The 25,003-nt window shown below is 37.0% G+C and overlaps 3 protein-coding genes across 3 annotated transcripts; all 3 read right to left on the reverse strand.

Moving 5' to 3' along the window:
* Positions 1–1,792: 1,792 nt before the first annotated feature.
* On the reverse strand, positions 1,793–6,595 carry LOC108863151 (CBL-interacting serine/threonine-protein kinase 17). The gene is made up of 11 exons (XM_018637477.2): positions 6,063–6,595; positions 5,916–5,978; positions 3,710–3,781; positions 3,518–3,625; positions 3,338–3,418; positions 3,074–3,253; positions 2,811–3,002; positions 2,619–2,723; positions 2,412–2,528; positions 2,153–2,290; positions 1,793–2,058 (listed from the first exon to the last, which is right to left on the reverse strand). Exons 1-11 carry the CDS (start codon positions 6,225–6,227, stop codon positions 2,023–2,025), a joined length of 1,257 nt encoding a protein of 418 aa, XP_018492979.1. The 5' UTR covers positions 6,228–6,595; the 3' UTR covers positions 1,793–2,022.
* Positions 6,596–9,945: 3,350 nt separating this feature from the next.
* Positions 9,946–15,149, reverse strand: LOC108863152 (uncharacterized). The gene is made up of 24 exons (XM_018637479.2): positions 14,881–15,149; positions 14,707–14,770; positions 14,525–14,634; positions 14,385–14,440; positions 14,235–14,310; positions 14,083–14,149; positions 13,886–13,952; positions 13,682–13,748; positions 13,337–13,420; positions 13,219–13,260; positions 12,976–13,131; positions 12,669–12,746; positions 12,459–12,527; positions 12,304–12,369; positions 12,083–12,211; positions 11,915–11,971; positions 11,730–11,819; positions 11,487–11,552; positions 11,324–11,392; positions 11,139–11,243; positions 10,718–10,843; positions 10,540–10,598; positions 10,410–10,446; positions 9,946–10,284 (listed from the first exon to the last, which is right to left on the reverse strand). Exons 1-24 carry the CDS (start codon positions 14,998–15,000, stop codon positions 10,105–10,107), a joined length of 2,040 nt encoding a protein of 679 aa, XP_018492981.2. The 5' UTR covers positions 15,001–15,149; the 3' UTR covers positions 9,946–10,104.
* A 2,642-nt stretch (positions 15,150–17,791) lies between these two features.
* On the reverse strand, positions 17,792–23,355 carry LOC108805144 (ABC transporter C family member 4). Its single transcript, XM_018577112.2, has 9 exons — positions 20,779–23,355; positions 20,588–20,674; positions 19,877–20,512; positions 19,618–19,782; positions 19,249–19,543; positions 18,921–19,135; positions 18,540–18,845; positions 18,398–18,461; positions 17,792–18,320 (listed from the first exon to the last, which is right to left on the reverse strand). Exons 1-9 carry the CDS (start codon positions 23,191–23,193, stop codon positions 17,980–17,982), a joined length of 4,524 nt encoding a protein of 1,507 aa, XP_018432614.1. The 5' UTR covers positions 23,194–23,355; the 3' UTR covers positions 17,792–17,979.
* Between the last annotated feature and the right edge of the window lie 1,648 nt (positions 23,356–25,003).

A 25,003-nucleotide genomic window follows, 5' to 3' on the forward strand; every position in this document is an offset into this window, starting at 1 on the left:
AAATCCATGATAACTGAAAACAAAATCTATTTAGATTTTAACAAAAAATCTATTTAGATTATATGAAATTTGAGAATAATAAAATCATGGATGGATTCAGAAAAATGTTAAGATTGGGACATAAATAAGATAAAAGTTAATATCATAGAACTTTATATAGGTAAAATATTTAAATTATAGATATGTATTTTAAATGATTCTGGTAAACTTTTAATTAATTTCATTTTTTAAATAAATTAAATTGATAAAATCTTAATTTTAATGGAATTTGTTGATACTTATTTCAGTTTTATAATTAGATAGATCTTTTTTGTCTAAAAGCTTATCATTTATCCTTCTTTTTCAACAAGCTTACTTTTATCCATACTATAAAACATTATCACGATAACTAATCTTTCAACAACTTTTATAATAGTATATCCTAAAACTTAAAATAATGGCGATAATAGCAATGAAGTTCGCTTTTGTTCTATTCATAGTTCTTATGTCTGGTAAATTCATATTTTATATGCATGAACAAAAAAAGAGGAAATGTAGAGAAAATTACATCTGATATGCTTCGATTTACATAATTCTCAAATTTTCATTATATAGTCATTGTTACATTATATGATCTTGATGGTTCAATAACACCTTTTGGGTTTGTACTTTGTAGCGATGACAATGGCAACATCTAAAAATATAGAAGCAGAACGTCAATTACCTAAAGAAACTCATCAATTTATGTTGCAACATAAAACTTCGCTGCACGCTGAACAACCACAAGGTCTTGGTAATTGTAAGAAACAGTGTATAAAATGTAATGTCACTGAATTTATGATTAAGTGTTTCTGTTTGTGCTAATATTTATCATCATAAAATCGAATAAATAATTTTTTTTAGTAACTACTTATATTATGTATTACATATGAAAACTGAATGGAGGAAGTAATGGTATGAGATTTGATATATGAATATATGAATTAGAATTGTCATGTTTTTCTTTATTGCAAATATATTTTTGCGTTTAATCAAGCTTATTATCAGATATTCAGATTTGAATTCGAGATCTGCTCCAGATCTATTCCAAAAATAAAATATTCGAGATGCATGAATCCAGATCATGGTGATTGTGTTGATTCCTGGTTAACGAATAAAGAAATTAATGTAGCTTAATGCAAGGCAATGAAATTCCGCTTGTGTATATTCCTTTTGTTTCTTAATAAGTGTTACTTTGACATTTTTCATAAGATTAAAAAGTGACGAAATATTTGTAAGTTGTTATTAATCATACATCCATAACCAATACTATTTGTGATAAATAAAATTATTTATATAATCAATGCATTTTGCAATGATTTTATAAATAATTGCAAACTGTAAAATGATACTTTTTATGTAAAGTGACATTTTTTTATGTAACAAGCAAAAATTAGAATGATTCTTATTATGAAACAGATGGAGTACAATTTAACATATTTTATGTGGTTTTTTTTCAAATTGATCAATCTAAAATATCTTTAATAAAATCTTAAATTTTCAGAATTTAAATCAGTATATTTAGGAAATAAATATACTCTCAAATATTAATCCTAAATTAATACTATTAATCAAACTAACTTTTATTAAATAAATTACAATAAAATAGTAATCGATCTTTTTGTCATCAAAATAGTGATAGATCATCATATAAATTATAATAAGTATTAATATATTATTTAAGTTATTTTACCATTGAAATTCTAGACCATCATAGGAAACGATGAAAGGGACAAAGTACTTGCTTATAATGTACAAGTTAATCAGCTGCACAACAAAGATCATATGCTTAAATTATATATTTAAGTGCTGCTTATGCACAGATACAGAAACGAAATATATTGATTATCTATTCTTTTTTAAACGTTATGTACCGATTTTATACAAAAAATAAAAAAGATAATTGAACTTGTTTTTACATAAATCCTCTCATCCTGGATAATTTGAATAGTCGACATTTGTTTCTGCTACTGGTACCTTAAAAGCCGTTGTACGTGTGACACATCATGTGTCCAGTTTGTTTGATAATCTCTCGCACAACTGCACCAACCCAGAAGCAATAAGTTGTTTTAGATCAATATTGAAGAAAAATATACAAAGAGACCAAATAATTGTTACTTGAATTTATTAATACCTGATTATATATAGATGAATCGCCATGTGATTTTCTCAGTTCAACCACATTCAGTAACGGGATTATCTTGAAGACCTCAGCCGTTACTGATAACCCGCCTTGCCCTTTCCGAGTACTCTCTTCTCGGAGTGCTTTTAACTGAAGCAACATCACTTCTCAGCTTTAGAAACCACTTAAATTAGGTACATCATCTCAACCTTGCAGTTAAAGAAAAAGTAAGACATGTCAAGTAGTAGATAAGAGCAAAAGAAGAAATCACCATTGTGTGCTTCTTCTGTACACAGAAACCCATCTCCATAAGGACTGTTTTGATTATTTCAAACACATCTACGGCTGGCTTATTTGACGTGAATCTTATCTGCCTCTCTGACACGTTCTGCACCAGTGCACAGAGGTAGACACGTTTATTGTGAAGCAAAGAGTAGTCTTGATAAAAGAGCAAACGAAGACGAGAAGGTATCGTTACCTCTGTTTCAAACAAACCGGAGAGGTCGAGAAACAATGACATTGCGATTAACTGAAAGGCATTGATGACGGTTGGCGAATCAGAGGTCTTCTCTTCTTCATATACCTTCATCATAATAACCAAAGAGACAAGACTCTGATCAAGGCAATGCACTTGGTACAAGAACCAGGATAAGAGGCAACATAGTCTTACATGTTGGATTGAGATTGCATCGTCTTCATCATGGCAATTGGACGGAGTAATGTAGTCATGTTTGAACCAGTCATTGGCCTTAATACCTGCTATTGTTATCCTCGTGATTGGATTTGGATCAAGCATTCTCTTGATCATGGTTTTAGCAGCCGGTGATATCCATCTAGGTATCGGGGGGTCCCCTTTGACTATCTGAAATAGCAGTAGCTTTGTTATGTTTCTTCAAACATAAAATAAACTGTAGAGAAAAATAAAAGCAGTACCTTCCGGCAAATAGCCGCCAGGTTTGTATCATCAAAAGGGAGACATCCCGTAAGAATAGCATACAAGATTACTCCACACGACCATATATCCGATGATGCTCCATCATAGCCCTTGTTGACTAGAACTTCAGGAGCGACGTAGTTAGGACTTCCACATGCTGTATGTAGCAACCCATCTTCCTAACATGTCAAACCCCGAAAAATTTTAGGGCATGTATTGCTTTTCTGCTAATGTATATATGTTTTAGGATATTTGGAAAATACCCTAATATGTTGAGAGAGAGCACTAAGGCCAAAATCAGTGATCTTGATGTGCCCCTTTGCATCAAGAAGAACATTCTCTAGCTACAGCAAGTGAACATTGGATATCAGATAATGTGGCACATATTACATGGAACAGTTGAAGACTTTGACGGGTCGAGAAAACGTGTAGACACAACAGACCTTGAGATCCCTGTGGAAAACACCCTTGCTATGACAATAATTGAGTCCATCAATCAACTGCTGAAACATTTTTCTTCCTTCTGTTTCGGAAAGCTTTCCCTTGGAGAGCTAAGAAAAATCAGAGCATTTCTTTTAGACAACAACATTTTGGTTAACTAACAAACTGTCGCCGTAGCAATAGATGGATCTTACAATTCTGTCAAATAAGTCTCCTCCAGTGACACATTCAAGGACCATGTAAATTTTGGTTTTGCTAGCCAAGACCTGCATGTCAACAATAAAGATTTGGCATATCAATGAAACTAAAATATTCTTAGGAATTTTAAAATAAAAAACTTGGGAACCATAAGTTGGAAAATATCAGGAAACCTCCCATCTTCAAGAAAAAACGATGACCAAATATGACTAGATTTACCGCGTAAAACCAACTATTTTGGTTGCTTGCAAGAAAATTAATCTTCAATCTCGACGTATCATATTCATTTGATTATAAAAAATAGAAGTCAACAAAAATTAAAATTACAAAATAATTATTATACTCCTTCCATTTCAAAATGTTACATGTTTTGACTTTTGACAAATATTAATAAAACATATTAAATTTAAGTATTAAATGCATAATTTTATGTGATTATATTTTTCATGATTCTAAACCAATAAGAATTTGGTAAATGCAATTAATTTTCTTGAAATATACTATTAATTATTATTAGTTGATAAAAATGTATTGGAAATATGAAACTATATGTTTTTGAAACAATTTTTTTCCTACAAATATATATATTTATAAAACAGAGAGAGTATATGTTAAGTGGCTATTTAGCAACATTAATGAAGATATCTAGGAGGAGAAGTAACAATTAAAATTTAAAACGACTTTAAGATACTTGTTCTCAAGTTCTTGACCGCAAAAAAAAAAGAAGAAAAGAAGATACTTCTTCACAAGTAAACAAATAAATTTAATGTTTTATTGGTCAAAATTTTCTTATAAATAAGAAAACAAATAATGAAGGCCCGAAAATTTGGTCGGTACACCCATACATTGTTTTCCAATAATATGCAAAATCTGATACCCAATTTTTTTTTTTTTTGTCGACAATCTGATACCCAATTGATATAAACTTTGGATCGAATTGGGATTTTTCCACAAGCAGTTTTTAAATTAATTTATGCCTCAAGCAGATTAAACCACAAGAATTCAAGATTTTCCATAAATTTGTGCAAAAATTATTTCATGAAGAGTTGGTTATTTTGTGTCACGAATGAAATTATAATACAAAATGTTAATATTTATATTATAAATTTTAAAAATTAATGAACTTCCAAGCATAATTTTTATCTTTCTGTAAGTAATCTTCTCAACACATAAGCTTCTGTGCAATCAATCAGTGTAAAACAAGTTTGGGGAGTTAATTTGCCACTCAATTAAAAAAGAAGAAGAAATTACTAAAAACTAAAATATATAAAAACAGCAACTTCATGTAATCTGGCAATGAGTTGGCCGACAAAAAAAAATTGTAATCTGACACATGTTTTTTTTTTTTTTTTTTTTTTTTGCTTAAAATCTGGCCATGTTTGGATTTTGTTTTTATTGTCTGATATTAAGAATCACGAACATGATGCCATTGTCGTTATCTAAAATGGTAATTTTTGGGACCGATATCAGAATTGAAATTGTCATCAAATTCATGGTCAGCCATTTAGTGGGGAAGAATATTTTTAAAATTAAGAAAATAAATAGTAAAAGTTAAGCGTGTCTATTAACAACGTGAAAAAAATGATTACGTGTTTACTAATTCAAGGAGAATATGTCAAATTATATATATATATATATATATATATATATATATATAAATTATTTGCTGTCATTTGACTCTTTTTAGATTTCATTTTATTTTTGGATTTCTTAGGACTAATATTTTAAATCATGAACATGATGCCACTGTCGGTATTTATAATCGTTATTTTTTGGGGTCCGACCTCAGAGTTGAAATTGTCATCAAATCCATGGTCGGCCAATTAATGAGGAAACATATTTTGGAAATTGAAAGGAAGTAATTAAAAGTTAAGCGTGGCTATTTAGCGACGTCAAAAGGAAGATTGGGTGTTTACTAATTTAACAAAAATTAGAAGATAACTAAAATTAAGAAAAAATCAACTAATCAAAGATATTTATGCGCAAGCAAACAAAAACAAAAAGAGTTTCACAGTTTAATGCTTAAAACACTTAAATCGTCGTGTTAAAACATTATAATTTCTTCAAAAGAAAATGTACACAAGAATAGAATTCTGACTTACGTAAGCTGTAATTGTGAATGTTTACGTTATCATCTCTTCCACAACTAATAATTCAATCACAGGTATCCAAGTTTTTCCAAATAAATGAGTAATTAATTACCTCATGCAATCTGACAATGTTTGGATGCTTTAACACTTTGAGTGTGCGGATCTCTCTCTTAATCTGTCAAAATCGATTTTTGTAAGCCTTGGAATCCACCTTTCAACAATTCTAAGGAAGAAAAGTAGAGATGGAAAATGGAACAACCTGCAAGGAGACGTTAAGACGAGAGATACGAGACTTGTCAATGATTTTGACGGCGAAAGATTGGCCTGAAACAGTATCTCTGGCGAGTTTGACATTCGCAGAGTTTCCTTCACCAAGCGTCTTCCCAAGCTCGTATTTTCCAACACGCATTCCATTCGTCACCATTCAAGAATCTAAACCAATCAGTAGCTATACAATTTCTCTCGATAGATTGAGCAAACGAGGCTGAGATTGAGCTACGAATATGTGGATATGTATGAGACTGAGAAGAAGAAATAAATAAACACGACACTTCCCTTTTGCTTCCTCCTCCACCCTTCTTCTATGCAATTCTTCTATTGGATTATATATCCTTTACTTTTTTGGATAAAAAGGAAGCTTCTATAGTAATTTTCCTGTAATCAGAATAAAATATTAATGTTATTGTTTTCTTATTTTATACTACTGTCTTATCTACTCCATGACCATTCCACTCTGTTCACAAATTCACAATGCAAGGTGTAATAATGTTTTATAACAAATTTTTCATAAAAATATATTTTCTCTATAGGACGATTCAAACACCTCACGGATATTATCGTATTTATTACCACATCGTAATATTGTATACATGACTATTCATGTTTTATAATAATATATGCCTTATCTAAATAAGCATATGCTCACGACACCATTATCCCTGGAAAAGAAAAGAAAAAAAGGACACCATTATCCTCCTACTAATCGTATTTCAAATAGGATAAGTTTTCATTTAGTAGAAAGATTAGTGGCAGCATTAAATATTAAGAGATAAGATAACAATCCCAAGGACAAGGAGAGCTGATTCTGATTATAGAGCTTCGCCAACACGTGTATTTGTGCTGCTTCGCGTGTGTTCCGGTTATAAGGGACGTGCTTTCCTCCTATCTTTACTCTTCAGGTAAGAAGTACTCGTGTTATTTTCTTTCGAACGGCCCTTTTTTGTGTAGAGGTTTATTGTTCTTTTTTGTTGGACCATCTTTTGATTATAGCCCAAATAGACAAACAAAAGATATCAATTACAACATGCCCAAGAAAAATTACAATACAAATTAAGTCCATATAAAGCACTTGGTCCATTCAGTATCCTATCCACCTGTGAGCAATTCAAACTCTTCAGAACACGCTGCAACACGTGTCTTCCATGCAAAAGAAGGCAATAACGGCCGCTGATGAGCTTTGCGGCCATGAGTTCTCTGTAGTGTTTTTGTGGTTCTGCTTTCTCTTCACCCTTAAAACTCCCATATCCGTAAGTAGCTTCCCCACAGACCACAGTGGTCTTCCTCTCCCATCCTCGATCCTCTTCAACATCTGAATGGAGCGTCCCAAAAGAAAATCCATGACAACAAATTAGCATAAAAAAATTATTTAAATTACTTATATATTATGTAGAGAAATAGTTTAGTATATAAACAAATAAATATTAATATTTAAAACTTAAATTTGTTTTACAAAAACAAATGAAAGAAAAACTAAACATCACTGTTAGTAAGTGAAGCAAATAAATGTTGCTACATAAGCTAGAGAATTTGTAACCCAGCCAATGAAAATGAAAATTTTTACACATTTGTTGCGCACCATGAAATTTGTGCATTTCATTACTTGCTACTTGCTAGACCAAACAAAAGTTTACTGTAATGGAAACAAAACTAGTATCTTAGGAATTTTACTAAAACTTGGGTCGCATGTGCCCATATCTCGGCCCATTATTTGATCTGAGACTTCTCTTTATTCTTTTAGGGTTTCTCTACTCGTTTAGGGTTTCTTTTCTTCAACTCTTGTACGCCGCCTTCTTCTGTCTCTCCTTTATTATATCTTCTTTCGTTCGCTATATATCAACCACCTCTCTCTTTCATTTTTGAGAATTTTTTTGTAGCGAATCTATCATCAATCTTCTTCTGCTCCCCCTTGTATTGGCAAGATCACAGAACTCGGTTTTTGACCAGTTTATTGCTTCGATCAATGCACTGAAAGTGACTACATCAGGACTTGTTTTTTAGTTTTCGCTTTCATCTATACGATGAAGATGAAAATTATCTTCTGGTGTAGTCGCTTTCAATGCGTTAGATCAATGCATGTAAACGAGGCGATACATTTGTAAGGAGATTGTGTTGAATGTTATTTTTGATCTTTATTATTTTGTCAATGACTTGTATTATTCACTTCGTCTGTAGAAACTTGTTTTACTTCGCTTATATATCATTAATAAGCTCATGTTTGCATATTAATATGTTGGGTATGGTCAACTGAAATTTAACATGCTGTTGTTTTATAAATTTGTAACTAAGAGATGTTATAAAATATCAGAATGAAATATTTATGATTAACTTAATCGTTAGGATGTATTGTTGTGCTTCCTTCACCATAACTAAGAGAGAGGGAAGAAACGTATTGGTACTTACTCATAAACGTAAAAGAAATTAGTCTGAACAAACAAACATAATACGCTGTCCTTTTTGTTCTCTTTCCATGTAACACAGTTTTAAAAATTTATTGGTCGTTGCTGCCCCTCTGTCTTGAGTGAGACCATTTCGCTTCATTGATGTTGTTGCTGTCTATATATGAATCTAGCAGACCAAGGGTTTCATTTTAGGTCAAATCTTCCTTCATTGTTGATTATATAAGGAATATATAACAAACCAAAGCGAATGTTTGTGTCTTACCGACTACAGTAACTATCTTTCATGGATAGTTGGGCGAACTGTGCCGTTGAAACCATATGCAATTGAGTCGAACAAGTCCTACACCAGTGAATTAGGATGAGCAAAGATGATCTGCTAAGAACTTTTACCATTGGTGTTTGTTGTTGCATGGTTTTACTACCATTAAGTGCAGCTATTCCCACGTCAAGAGCTGAGGGCCAGAAGATCTTACGGCCTGACTCGACGAAATCATGAATACGGTTGAAAGTGTCTAATGCCCATGATCCTAGCTATTAGAGTGAGGAGATAGTATCCCCTTTGATCCAACACCTACGGAGAAGAAATTTTGTTGTGTAGGCTTGTGCAAAACAAATGAACACTTTTGAAGGATCTGTAAAAAAGAGAGTCAGTAAAGGTGATAGTCAGTAAAGGTAATTAGGAGGGAACTGCAAAATCATATCCTGTTCCTGCAATGCAATCAGTCAGCAGTAAGCTAAAGAATCCTAACTATACTAATCTCAGAACGTAGAACCTTAATCCATATGCAATGTTCACATTGAATTTTAAGGATATTATTCACTTGGGTGCAAATTAAACGGTGTTGCCCTGAAGAAACTTTAGTCAACTTACTAGACAAGTACTTTTGTCAGGCTTACTAGACATGTACTTTTGTCAGGCTTTGATTCTCCAAGTGGCAACCCTTACATGTACTTTTGCCATGTTTCTTTTTGTCGGTTGAGTTGTCATGACAAGTTTCAGTCAACAGCCTGTGTCCTAAACGCGGGAAAGTGTAAAAACTCTCACGACAGCAAAAACACGATGCCACGTTATCTTTCACTGTTGTTTTCCTCTTGTAAAGAACTGGAAATCTCCAACAAAGAACAGCCTGAACTCTGGTCTTGATCCAGAGGCTAGCTTGGTTGCTGAGATTCAGCACAAGACAATCTCGGTAAGAATGATTACCAGTTGCAATCAGCTTAATACTGTTTTTTTTCTTTTCTGGATTCAAGGTAGAAAATTAGAAATGGAATGATCTTTGTTTTTGTTTGCGCAGGAAACAGCTGGAGCATTTGAAAACAGAGGAGAAGCTATTGAAGAAACAGAGGATATAAGAAAAAGGCAAAAGGTATTGCCATGAAAATGATGACTGAATAGAACTCTCAATAATCTTCTTCTTCTGAATCAAGTTGCAGTGACTATTGATTTGGCCTTGAAAGAAAATCTGTTGCAATAAGACCTGTAAAGATCATCTTTGGCAAAAAGTATCTTTTGTTAAAACTACTAAAGACTATTAGTTTGCACTAAAATATTACAGATGGTCATTTCACCGTAGCGACCATGTGTTTCAAAAATACTGATGGGATCTTTAATGTTTTCTACTTTCAGTTTTTGGGAACTTTAGGCATCGGATGTTCTTCAGTGTCATCATATAATGATCTCTTACAGCGCTTCAAGAACGGGTCTAGAGTTTGCTGCTTCGAGGGGCTGTTTCTTGGCTTTATCGGACTGTTCATCACGTGACTAGATGAAACCTCCAGAGCATTCTCTTGTCCATCAAGCATCTGCGTTGCAAATGGTTCACAAAGTAACAAATAGTCAAAAAAGGCATGCTGCATATATCCATCATAATCGTTATCACACCAAGAGATTTTCTCTACTTGTGGGTTGACAAAGAGAAGGAGAATACCTGTCCCAGATTCTCCAGCTTGCTCTGAACAACATCCCTGTACAGAAAATGAGCAAGTTCAATTCACCAAGGACAAACAAATTTAAGATCATCATTGAAATTTCAACTGTGAATGAAAATGAGAAAGAACCAGATGATGTCGTCAACAGTGTCATTTGCTAGAAGGTAGTGTATGTTAACTGAAGAGACCTGTATAAATGAAGCAAAAGCCACAGGAAGGGTTTAAAAATGACGCTGCAAACGAGATCAGTGAGATATATGAGTGTGACTTTGACTTCACCAAAACTAATTGTTCATGACTGACTCACTTGACCAATTCTATGTGCACGATCTTCTGCCTGTATCAGGTCACCTGGGGTCCATGCCAACTCCGCAAAGATAACAGTGCTTGCTGCTGTCAAAGTTATCCCCACACCAGCAGCTCGTATTGACAGCTTCACCGAACAACAATATATCAGAGGACTAGTAATCTTTACTACAGAAATTTAAAGGAGTAGGACTTGTACATACAATCAAAAAAGCAAGAAGATTCAATTTTTTACTTGTATTACTTCTCTGTGCTTTTTTAAAAGTATTGTTTTGCAATTAAATTGTTAAAAATTTAAAAACAACCTTCAAATTAATTAAGTAAAAAACATTATATGGTTTCAGGAGAATCAACCAAGAAATATGAAGTATGGTGAGAAATGGTTAGGAAACTCAGTTTTAACAAATAGTGAAAATACATACCACTGCTGCTTTTATCTCATCGTTTCCCTGAAAGTCTGAAACCAAGGCTTGTCTAGAGGAGGCAGGGGTACTTCCATCAATCCGGATGCAGCCCACTTTCTTTTTCTGCATTTGTTTTGTAACTCGTTTGAGAAATATAGTGGTTGGGGTTTAGGGAAAGCTTTTGTGAGAGTTCAATGCCTTACTTTTAGAAACTGGTGTATTGCTTCAAGCATGGACTGATGATGTGCAAATACTAAAAATTTGCAGCCAGCCTGCATCACAATGCTCAAAGAGAAAGGATAAGAACAGGTGTCAGACATGTATAAGAAATCTTCGAAACAGCTTACTGCAAATAGGCGGTATTACCTCAAGCACAGTTCCCAGATAATCAATCACTGCTGGGATTTTGGCTTCAGCGGAATCAGTGTAGATCTAAAATATAAAATCAGATGTTAAAGACACTAGGAACTAACAAGCATATCCAACGAAACAAATGAAGAACATATATTATCAGCTAAAAGTACACCCAGCTGAATCAATCAGTAGGGCCCATTGTTGTTACAATATTCAGAGGATGTGAATAAACAATTTGAAAAAGAAAATCAATACCTTATTGATAAGCTGCTTCTCTGTAAATTTCAGAGATTTGACGTCATCTTCCGACATGCAATCCTTAATTTTTGCCTTTACAACCTTTAACTGTAAAAGAGAAACAAAGACCATTCTTTTTTCTCAAAATCAGTTCCTTCAAGGAGTGTAAAATGCATAGATAGGTGAAAACTACACCAAGTTACCTCACGGAACAAAGCATTGATTTGCTTCATGTCCTTCTCCGCTAAATCTAAGAAGACCTGTTTACACAAAGATATAAATAAGAACGTGAGAATAAATCAATAGCAAGCAGTCAAAGATCACATTATATTAGATTCATGGACATAAGAGAAAGAGCTACTACTAATAACCTGCTGTCTTCGTTTCGATGGAAGTTCAGACAAGACATCCTTTTTAAGTCTTCGAATCATTACTGTTCCCTTCATCAAATTGTGCAACTCTTCATGATTGCTTGCGCCTTGATATAATCCAAAAACACCCTGAAATTAAATTGAAAATATAAAATTTATGAGGCACAGTAAATACCCCCACATGAAACCCTAGGCAGTTTCTCAATGAGCAATGAACTTACGCCTTTACAGTATCTGCTACCGTATTCATGAACATTTCTATATACATCTGGGTATAGAGCTTCCAGCTGACGAGAGATAAAGAATGGAGGGTTTTGTTAGTTAATTCAAATCACATCAAAAGGGGAATGCGGCACTAGTAAAATGGATAGATCACCTGTTTGAATAGCTCTATTGGTCTAGATAAAGCAGGAGTTCCACTCAGTAAGATTGCATATTGAGCTTTCTGAAATTACAGAGAATAAAAAAAAATCACGAAAATATTAACAATGTAGCAAAAAAATTTACAATAGCACCAAAAGGAAACTTATTTTTCATCTGTCAGCAGATAACATAAAACGATGAGAAGATGATATATCAATATTACCTTTATGACTGGAAGGGAAGCAGTTGTCCTCTTTGCTTGAGCGTTTTTAAGAAAATGTGATTCGTCCGCTATGACAACCTGCAAAGAAGGATAACCCAAATATATGAGACTAAAACCAAAAAGCCTTATTTGCAAGATATGGAACGCAGAATCCTTAAATGCCTCCTTCCCCTCCACTCAGACAAAAAAAAAGTTCACTCACGTGCTTGATTAGAAACCAAAGTGATCACTATAAATCAAGATGTCAGGAAGACGGGAACAATCAACCAAAAGTTACTAATACTATGACCAGTATCTAGTTAATTACCTTAAAGTCCAACGCCATCAGGAGTTTGTCCAGTTTGGTGACCACATCATAGGAGACAATGTTGAAGACACCATCAAGATGGATTGTGCCCTTTGTATTTGAGGAAACTATAGTAAATCCGCACTTGTTTGATCCACCTGGTTGCGGTAAAACTACCTACTAATAAGGATGACTTAGATGAGAGAGAGCAAAATATAAAGAATAGCTATATCCAAAACGTTATACGAACACTAAACTACATACAACTATGTCTGATGGAGGTACATGCAGCCACTGGTGAATCATCTGCAAGAAAGCAACAAAGTGAATCAGGTTAACTGACATACAAAACGTCAAACAAAAACAAAGACCATGAGCTAACCGTTGCCCAATGCAAACGTAAGGAAGATGGTGCAATAATCAGAACTGGCCAAGATTCTTGAACGCATGTAGTCACAGCAATTGCCTGCACAGACAGTGGCATCAAAATTGATTTTGAAGAAATTACAAGCAGAGTGAATCACAAAAAGATTCTCCAGAATTAGTTTCTTGTTTATTTTGCAAGGAGACATACTTGTTAGGAGGAATTATATGATAAATGTGTCCTACAGTCAAGGATATCTACTTAACAATTGACAATACAAATCTTTCCCCTATGAATGAGAGTAAGATTCTTGTAAAGAAATGAAAGGATATATTGAATAATATGAGACAGAAAACCACTTGCCTGCAGAGTCTTTCCAAGACCCATTTCATCTGCTAGGAGCGCACGCCCTCCATGCTGCAATATAAACCTTACCAGAAAGGAAGAAACAGACCATGAGGCAAAGGAAACAGTTATCAGGTAGCAAACGGCCAATAGGTTACTATTATGAACTGATATTAGTGAAGAATCACAGCTAATGAAGAGGACTAAATATAGCTGACATACTCTATGCCATCTCGCTGAAAAGGAAGAAGCTTTGGCTCAATGTGGGCTGGTATCTTGTCATACAGATCTAGGGAATCGGAAAAGAAAAAAAGGGTCCAAAACACAAAACATATTCTTCAGTGAATAACAACACATCATTATTGTTTGAAATAATAAAACACACAAAAATTCCAGGTTATGGATGCTTTCTGACTTACGCCTTAGATCTGGAACTCTTGAGGCAGAAGCTACTGCACGTTGCACAAGAGGATCTAAGTTCTCTACCTGACAATTTCAGAAGAAAAAATATAAAGCAATGTACTTAAGAGACGGGTAGACCCTCTAGTTTAAGCTAAACTTTCAGGCTTACCTCAACTTTAACGCTGGAAACCTCTCGTAGAATTTTTTCTGCTGATGACAATGAAGATTGAGGAAAGATCCATAACCTGGCATTACATTGCCAAGGACCATCAAAAACGATTGAAACAAGAATGGAACCATGCATAAGAAAGAATCCTACCTTTCTTTAGCATTCCAAACAGCCTTGGGGATTTTACGGACAGCATCCACCACCGCCTGGATGATATAATAATAAACATGAAGTAAGTCTCAGAAACAAAAACACCAACCGTTGTCCACATGAAGACTCGTTCTACCTACCTGGTGATAGGGGAACTTAGCAGCAAGATCTCCACTATGATGCAGCAAAATCTTCACAGGGACCTTGCGCTCAGGTTCCTTAAAGTCATCACCTTTTGGCGCAGCAGAGGCTAGCAGAGAAACACAAAAATAAGTAAGCAAAAGAAACATCTTCTCATTGAGAAGAGACAATTGCTACTGACCAGTGTTTGGTTTAGGGGCGAGAGATGAAGGTAAGACTCTGGTCCCTTGAAACGAGTTAGTGACCTGAGCATAAGAAAAAAAACACACACAAATTAGGGCTGAAAAAAGATTACAACGCAAAGTAAGGACAAATAATTTGAAACCCAGAGGATGGAAATTGAGAAAGTGAGAACCTTGTTAGGACTTTGCGAGGAAGACGAGTGATTTGTTCGCTCCTGGTTGATTCTCTCAAGAGCTTCTTTTTCGAGAGCATCCATCTCTTCCATGGTCAAATCAAAGTCATCATCATCCATTTTTCGATCCCACACCACCACACTTGTTCGTATTTCTCAGTGATAACTCGGATGCGGCCTTTAATGGCGGATTCACTTCTCAGAATATTTGTTTCCCTCGTCCCTCTCTCCGTCTTCGCCCTTTTTTAAAAACGTTTCTAGAAAAAAAAGAAAAAAAAAGACATGTTTGTATCTGAAACGCTGCCGTTTAAGTGACTTTAGATGATGAGAAGCCCAACAGATTTTTCTTCTTTTTTTTTGAGGAAGAGAAAGCCAACAGATCAAGCAAAGCAATTACGCCACATCCGGGTCTCAGTTTGGTTCGATTCGAATTATTCGGTTTAAAAAAGAAACAAAACACTAACCGAGTGAAAACTTCTTTTTTTTTGGAGATACAAAAAATGGGTTTAATTGAAAAATGGAGAAGTTGGATTCTGAAATGCACAGCATCAGTCAGACAGTCACATATACTTTTTTTTTTTTTTTGGTAAAATGTTAAATTGATTATACCAAATTTTTTGTCTTTTACAAAAGGACAAAGATGACTAGTAGCAGAGAAGCAGAAAGTAAAGCTAAACAAAGCATCTAATATGAAAATGCAGAAACTATTACAAAGAAGAAAGGTCGTAGAGATGAACTGAAGGTAGCGTAACGTTGATGGTCCAAATGCGAAGTATGAGCGGACTAAGCTTCTAGTTGCCGCGAGCTCCCGGAAAGAAAGGTGCCCTCAAACCTTGTTGCACCAGGCTAAGACCTACAGCTTCCGGAAGACCTAATCATCAACACTGTCGCAGAGAAACACATCACGGACCCGCAAGCCCGTTCAAAATTGCCTCACCGGCAGCACGAGAAGGAGTCCACTGACAGGCGGTGCCGTCGTTCGGGACGAGAAGGTGGAGATTGCTGCCTCCAGCTCCTCAATCACGGGACCGTATACACCCATTTAACTCAACACACATATAGAGCACTGAGACATATCGGGTACACCTCCTCCGGACAAGAACAACCTTCGAACTAGCAAGAAGAGCGATTGCTAAACTAACTCCTATCCACACTCATCAAACCGGACTGCTTTCATAGTGCTACACCTCCCACAAGATGACGTTTTATTGAGGGAAAGAGAGATACCTACGCGTTGCCACAGTGAAGAATCCGACTTCAGAAGACAGAGACCAACAATGAGACGCGGATGCAGTCTCGTGACTCATTACGTGCTGCCACAGGAACTTCCCTAATTCGGGCGACAACACCGAGAGAAGAAACTCCTCACACGCACCCACAACTGAGAACCAGCAATAGGATTTTTCTGAAGCTAGGCAGATCTGGACGGATCCAAGATACTGAGGCTTAACCTAGCCAATAACACAAACCTCACTGTGAAGAGGTGTGACAATGAAGATCTGTGGAAAAAAGCCTCATCTAGACTCTACGCGCCGTCACTCTCATGGTCGAAACCCTAGGTCCGGGAAAAAGTTGTAGAAGCTCCAACGACCTGAAGTGAGGAAAAGGATTGACGCCGGCCCTAGCACGCACCTCTCCCCCGCTCTGGTACCGTCAGATCTACAGCTGGAGCTACAACAAGGACACAAACAGTGACGACCACCCTCATAACCGACTCCGGTGAGAAACCCTCGCCCTAATCGTCGCCGCGGCACCAGAACTGTCACCGTGAATCCAAATCGCCAAATCTACCGCGAATAGAAAAGGGATCTGAAGGGATGAAACAGATCCAGGGCTTTGGCAAGGCCGAGGAGGAGGAAGGGAGAACCAACAGAGCAAAGAGAAAAAGAACAGCAAGGAGAGCCTCCGACGACGGCCTGAGAGGACCACCAACGCCGGAGCAAAAAGAGATAACGATAGGTTTAGACTTGAGTTAGAGATAAGGGAGAGAAAAGTAGTTTAGAGAGAGAAACCGTGACTTCGTTTCTCCAGTCACATATACTTTGTTTTAAAACTGTTTAGGGTTAACTTTTTATAGTGACTAGCTCCACCGCTTGCGCGGCCCCAAATCCAGGAAATCCCTCCCCTCCGGCTTGGGCCTACGAATTAATGTATATTCCCCGCTTGCCCCTACTCGTATGGGGATACCCCTCCGGCTTGGACCTACGGTTGGTATACACCGCTTGCCCCTATTCATATGAGAGGAAGGATTTATTTGGAGAGGCATAGTACCACCCTGCTGTCCCCGGAAATCGAACTGGCGACCTCGGGTAGGCATGTGTGAGAAAATTCGCTGGTACCACTAGGCCACCAACGCTTCTCTCGGTTGTATTTTTGAACTAAATCGGGAACCAACATAAATCATTTATCCTCAAAGATGTTAGGGCAGACAAGTGGCCATATTTCTCCTTATCTTTTTAATTTGCAGAGAAGAACTCTCGCGTTTATAAAAGTAAGCATCCAGAAGAACAATCTTCATGGCTTTAAAGCTTCTAGAAGTGGACCTCCAATATATCACCTGTTTTTTTTTTTTTTTGCATATGATCCATTGGTATTCTGCGAAGCAAAGGAAAGTGAGTGTCAAACTTTGTTTTCTCTCCTGAATATTTACCATCAAGCCTCATGAAAGTAAACTATACAGAGTCAACTATTACATTTGTTAAAGGTACTTCATCTGATCTCCAATTCAGGATAATGAACATGATAAGAATATCAAAGATAGGTGGTTTCAGCAAATATCTCGGATGGCCTGAAAATATAACGTAAGTGGAAAGATGCATTTGAATATATCAATTAGAGAATTAGTAATAAGATGAATACTAGTACACTAAATTTCTGTCCCAAACAGGTAAAGACGTATTATAGAAAGCAATGATCACAGCAATCCCCACATATACCGTTAAGTTAACGATGTCGTTTTCGTTACAAAAACATTTGGTTATTAGAATTTTGTTTTATTGTTTAAACAAAAATTACACAAAGAAACAATCTCGATATTTTCTCTGCAGTCAGTTAAAAAAGAAAAATATAGATATTCTCTAGCAACTTTCCTTTAAATTTTCATATTCCAGAAGATCTGAGAGCATACTCTTGCACCAGCGCCGCAAAAAGAGACTGGCTCTCAAGCAAACGAGCCGGGCTATCAAACTCTTTTGCCTTACCTGCGTCTATGACCAGCACTCTGTCGCAGTCCATCACTGTTGGGATCCTGTGAGCGATGCTGACTATGGTACACGACTCAAAGTCTTCTCTAATAATCTTCTGAATCACTGCATCGGTCTGGGAATCTACAGATGCAGTTGCTTCGTCTAGGAACAGAAGCCTGCTCCGTTTCAGCATAACCCTGCCTAAACATAGAAGCTGCCTCTGTCCTACGCTCCAGTTCTCACCACTATCAACCACTGTAACAAATCAAGTATATATGTTCGTTCAAGATTTCTTATCTCATTAAAATGTGTATAATATGCTAAAAACTCACCCAAAGAATCAAGCTTCTCAGGCTTTGTAGCAACAACATCCTTAAGTTGGCATCGCTCAAGACTCTGGAGAATAAAAACGAATAAAAATATTATTTTATATGATTTAAGATAGCAACTTCAACGTTGAAGCTAATCCATCACCTTCCAGATTTCTTCGTCAGAGTATTGATCTGTTGGGTCGATGTTGCTCCTCACGGTTCCTTCAAAGAGGACTGGTTCTTGAGGAATGATACCGAATCTTGACCTGAGATCATGTAATCCTAGGGTGCATATGTCAATCCCATCTATGATTATCCTTCCTTCTGATGGTTCAACAAGCCTGAACAAGACTTGGATCAACGTCGATTTCCCGCTTCCTGTTCGTCCAACTACACCGACTTTCTCTCCTCCTTTGATGTCTAGAGTGATTCCCTTGAGCACAAGTGGTGTGTTTGGCCTGTATCGTACCTGTTGTTGTAGTCACAATTTCATGGAGATTAGTTTTATAATCATGAAGATTTGTTTGGTTTGTTGTTAAGTTACCTTGAGGTCTTCAAGATGTACATTGCCATGGAAAGGCCAGTTCGAAGGTGGGGGGTTTTCTTTGCTCTCCCACTCGGCTTCAGCAGGAATGTCAGTGAACTGTTTGATCCTTTCAACTGAAACCATCTTGTTTTCGACAAAACAGCTCATGGAGATTGCCCAAAACAGAACCGAGTTCAGAGACAGTCCGTAAGAAAGAGACAACCCTACATTTTCTGCATCAGACCAAAAAGAACATTCGTCATAACGTTGTAAAAAAATTTATAACCAGCCAGGTGTAGGTAATGTAGCATCAGCTTTTCAAAAAAGGGAGTGGTGATCAAATTACCTGGTTTGATAACGTTGCTTGGTAGCATAACCATAAACAAAACTGAGATGCAGAGCACCCAGCTCCCAATAAGCTCTAGCCGAAACCCGAGCCATTCGTTTGAACCATTGTTGTGGAAGTCCATCCTAAGATTGTCGTTGACACGGTTCACATTCTCTTGCCTAAACAACTCATGTTTCCTGAATGACCTGATTGTCATCACTCCAGCTATACTCTCCGAGAAATGGTGGATGACAGGAGCCTTGGTGATCGAGTCCAGGCGTGTTAATTCGCGGGAAGATGCTAGGTAATAGTTCTGAAAGGATCAAAAGCAAAATGGACATTAAATATCAAAAGAAGAAACATACGAATGAAAGAGATGGTGCCTACCCGGTACCAAATGTTGAGCCATCCAAGAGGAATCACAAAGAAAATAGTAGGCCAAGCGTACTGGCAAGTAACTATGAAAATGCTAAGCAGAGTAGTGTACATTGAGGCCACAAGTCCCAGCATTAATGGAATCAAGATATCTACATTTATTTGATCAGTCGATACCTGCATGCATGCAAAAGTATTGAACCTTTTTTAACATCTCTACTCAAAATTCAAATCTCATATAGGCTTAGTAGGGTGAAACTTTTCTTCTCACCCGGCTGAGGATTCTTCCAGATGGTGTGGTGTCGAAGAACGACATGGGAGCATGTAATATACTGTTAAGAATCTGTCTGAAGAAGATCTGAGCCGTCTTGAGTCCCAAGTGTGTGACGTAATATGAGCGCAAACTCACCAAAACAATGGAAACAAGCGCAATAATGACGTATACACGAATGAAAACAGAGGCGTCAAAAGATGTAGCATTGTCGGCTGATGTCTCGTAAGCGAGCCAGTAGTCGCTAGCCATCACAGAGCCTTGCCATGCTAGAGAGAAGAACATCACAAAGACAATGCCCCACCAGCCATAGGCCTCGGTGCAATACTGTTTGTAAACTCGCAGACTGACCTGCCCGGTTTCCTTTTCCTCTTCTTTGATGAGCTTCGAGCCATCTTCTAGTGTGTGAGAGCCGAGAAATGATTTGACGTGTTCCTCGTTCAGATCACTTAAGTGAGGAGACTCCATGGATGTAGACGTTGGTGTTCTTGGGGATGCAATGTTCGAAGACTCTGCGCCGGCTTCAACTAGCTCCATTGATGTCTCATGTGCCGCCACGAGTTCTCCAAAATCCAACCCGGAGCTGACTAACTCGTTGTACCTTCCTGATTCAACAATCTTCCCTTCCCGCATCACCTGGAACTCCATCTCTTAAGTATACATACATGTTCAACTCTCTTTGATTTCAGTCAGATAAAAGATTGAACTTACCAAAATGGAATCAACGTTATGCAAGAAGTCCACTTGATGGGTTACTAGCAAGACGGTCTTGCCTTTCAGAGCTCCTCTTACACAATTCTAAAAATAAAATAAAAATAAACAAGATTCAACTTGTATTTCATTTTAAAGGTAAATGTAATAATTAGTACATCAAGATGCTTGTCTGTCTTGTCCCTTGTTACCTTGAATATGTCTGAACCAGTATGAGCATCCACGGCGCTAAAAACATCATCAAGAAAGTAAACATCGCAATCTTGGTAAACTGCACGTGCGAGCTGTATACGCTGCTTCTGTCCTCCACTAAGGTTGATCCCACGTTCTCCAATCTCAGTTTGATCCCCAAACTCCATCATTTCCAGATCTTTCTCCAGACAAGAGACACTGAGAACTTCCTTGTACTTCTCTCTAACCATGGGAAGACCAAACAAGATGTTGTCTACAACCGTCCCGTTCTGGATCCATGATGTCTGCGCTACATAGCCTGTGCTCCCACAAACACTCACCTGCCCCGTGATTCTGTGCATTTCGCCGAGAACCGAAGCTAACAGAGAAGACTTTCCCGAACCAACGGTTCCAACTATCGCTGTGAGCTCTCCTTTATTAACCTTAAAGTTGATGTCTCTGAGCGCAGGCACGTTGTCCTCGTCATCCCAACTAAAGCTTCCGTCTCTAACCTCAACGGCGATACTACCACCATCACAACCCACGGATCTCTCCACGGCCTCGCTAGACAGCTCTCTGCTCATCATGTACGAGTCAAGTCTCCCCAGAGAGATCATTGCCTGCGAGAGAGATATCATAGACTGAGGAAACGTCCTGAGGGGTTCTTGCAAGATCTTGAAAATTGTCGTGGTGGTGAACACGGTCCCGGCGTCAAGCTTGACTCCCAAGAAAACCGCGGTGGCGAAGGTGAGAGCCGAGATGAGAACCGGCGTGCTCCAGAGAACAACTATGTTCGCGGCAATCGTGTAGAGAAACTTTGAGATCCAACCGAACTCCATGTCCCTGAAACCAAGGATCCTCTCGTTGAAATGATTCTCCCAGGCCTGGAACTTGATCACTCGCATGTAGTTAAGCATCTCGTTGGTGGCCTTCATCCGAGAATCTCTGTTTGCCATCGAGCTGAATTGGTATCCGTTATTTCTCTTCGTCCCCACCAGAGTGAATATGAACACTCCGGTGAGACCGATGACAGCCGTCAGGACCGACGCGCCTAGGCTTCCGTAGAGAAGCACTAGAGCGAGAGCGACTTGCAAGGGCGTAAGCCAGATTGAGTGGAGCTGAAGCATCATGTCAGAGAGCTGCTGCGCATCCACCGCCATGTAGTTCACGATCTGACCAACTCCGTGGCTCTGGCCCGCGGAGCTGGTCAGCTTTAAACCTTTCCTGTACAACGCGGTGATCAGAGTCGACCTTATGAGCATCCCGAGCTTCTGGGAGCTGAAGTCGAAATGATGCCCCGTCAAGACCTCGACGAACTTGGCGACGAGGAGGACGAGGACGAGGTAGTAGCCCTGCCAGGGAGAGGATCTCTTGCCGGAGGTGAAGTCCACGAAGCTCTGGATGAGAACGGGGCCGACGTACGTGACGCCGAGACGCACGATCGCTAGGATCGCCGTGAAGAGGATCTCCTTCCAGAAACATCGGAGTATGGTCGTCCCGACGGGATGGGCCGAGCTGTCGGAAGGCTTCGGCCAGTTTGATTCGAAGAGAAGCGCGAGCCTCTCTGCTTTGTGCTCTGGAGAGAGGGTCGGGACTTGGTCGAGAGTCAACGGTGAGGTGTAGCCTTTGCTCAGTAAAGGATTCATCCATAACCAGAACGTCTTGGAGATAGCCGAAGCTGAGGCGTAGAGAGTGACGTTGTTGTCTGATACGGCGTCGTATGGTTTCGTATCACTTTTGTTGTTGTTGTTGTTGTTCCCTTCCGTGGTGACCACGCCTGTGCTTCCTATGACGGACGCCATGAGAAGAAAGGCGGTCAACGGGAAGGAGAAGAAGTAGGCAACGTCTTCTACCCTCGGGACCTCGGAGTTGGAGCCGCGGAGAGTCCCGGAGACGGCGAACAGAGTTGTCACGACGAAGCTTGAAACCCAGTAGATTCTTAGAGACAAGGGATGCTTCGGAGCTGCGAATCTCTTCTCGTGGAGGACGAGAACCGCGATGACTGCGTTTGTGACGGCGTGGAGTAGCCAAAACATCGGGTCTATGACGCTCCATGGTCTCTCCGTCCGTTGCTTCTCCTTGAACGCGAAAACACAGACCACAGCAGAGCAGACCGATAGTAAAACGGTCGCTACGACCGTGGATTTGAACCATGCGGTTGTTCTTGTTTGGAAGACTCTTCCATCGTTTCCGAGTAGAGGTTTCCTAATCTCGGCGTTTCCGTTGACTGAGGTGGAGGAAGTAAAGAGTTTCCGAAGGGCGAAGAAGAGGAGGACGACGATGAATAAAAGATCCACGGCGGAGAAGAGAGCGCGTTGAGGGCATGGAGAGAGGAAAACAAATCTCAGCCATTGGACTGCTACAGATACAGAAGATGTTGGTTCTATAACGGCCCCAGAAGAACATGAGAGCTCGGAAGAAGAAAGACTCCACATATTCCCCCCGAAATCGGTCGAGAAAAACCGAGATAAGTCAACTCTCCGCTCTCTTCACATGATTATTATGTATTGAATCATGACAACAAATACTGTACTTGTTTTGTTAGTATTAAATACATTTATGTTTTTGGTAACGACTTCGTATTTTCTTGTTTTGAAATCAGTGAATGATGATTAGCATACATTTCGGGTCGTGTTTTAAATATCGTAGCTGGCGACTGCTTTATACACATTCACACTTACTTTTCATCAACATAATAAATTCTATCTAAACTGTTCTCACTTCTAACGTTTACTAAATCAACAACTACCATAACTTAATTGTTTGTTTTTTCTTGAAATATTTCTTAACTCAAAGTTGTTAAATGTTTAATATGTAGAATAAAACAATAAGGAAAACAGGTATATAAGATAAGATTTGGTTTGACCGGATACTATCGAAAATAAAAATATTAAAAATATGTAAGTTTTTTTTTTTTTTTTTTTTTCTAAAAGATATGTAAGTTCAGATGTTTCAATCACAAACATGACGATGATGTACTCACGACTTAGACCCAATAGATTCGTTGGGTAGTATTTTGTTTATATGTTGGAATTCAAAGAAAAGACAAATTCGTTGGAATGAGAAACTTGGGATTTGGATATCTTGTATATTAATACATGTATCTTCCGATAAGAGAAGACAAATCATTAAATGGTATCGGAATTTTAAAGTAAAAAAAAAAAAAAAAAAAAAAAAGACAAATCATTGGAATGAGAAACTTCGCATACGAATCTTTTGTATATTATTAATATTACCTGTATCTTCTAATTCTGTTAAGATAAAAATATATAGTTTAGATTTACAACAAATTATTTAAAAGAGACATGCATAAAGATTTTACAACCCAAACAATAGTTTAGTTTTTAACAATAGTTTAAACAGGCATGCATAAACGTTTTTATCAAACAAGTCCTCCTCTTAGGCCTCGATTGATAAAGCTGATGAAGAATTAGTAGCAGTATACTGTAGAAGCAGTATGCTGCAGAAGCTGTATGTTTTATTTAAAACTTTTAATAAAATGATTGGTAAAGTAGTAACAGTATTCAATTTTATTTTTTTATAAAAGTTAGTATATAATATATTTATTTTAAAATAATATATATTAGATTATAATATATATTAGTAATATTTTGTTATTAAAAATAATGAATCTTAATTAATAACATAAATTAAATTAAACTTTAAATGTGAAATATTATTATTTTTAAAATAATGTAAAATTTCTTTAAAATAAAAATTTATTTTTGGATATAAACTAATTATGAATATTATTAAATAAATAAAATAAAATTTTATTTATTTTATTTTTGGATATAGAATAATTTGAATATAATTAAACAAAATAAATAAATTATCACTATATATATATATATATTTGTCTTATATATTAATATATAAAAGAGATATAATTAATAGATATTATTAAAATAATATTTCACATTTAAAATATAATATAATTTATATAATTAAATTATATTTTAAATGTGAAATACTATTTTAAGAAAAATATATTTATATTGTTAATTTATTTTAGAAATCCAAATTTTATTTTCTGGATTTGAAAATAATTTTACAATATTATTAAATCAAACAAGTGAACTAATTATGTATTTTTTAAAAATTTATAGATTGTAAATGTAAATATTCTTCCAAAAACTTCATATGAGAACATTTGCCAGAAAGCATTTGGAGAGCATTAGCATTTAGTAAATGTTTCTTGTTTTGTTGACAAAATCAGCAGAAATTATATAATTATGTAGAAAC

Source organism: Raphanus sativus, chromosome 5, assembly GCF_000801105.2.
Source record: "Raphanus sativus cultivar WK10039 chromosome 5, ASM80110v3, whole genome shotgun sequence".
In the NCBI taxonomy this organism is placed as follows: domain Eukaryota; kingdom Viridiplantae; phylum Streptophyta; class Magnoliopsida; order Brassicales; family Brassicaceae; genus Raphanus; species Raphanus sativus.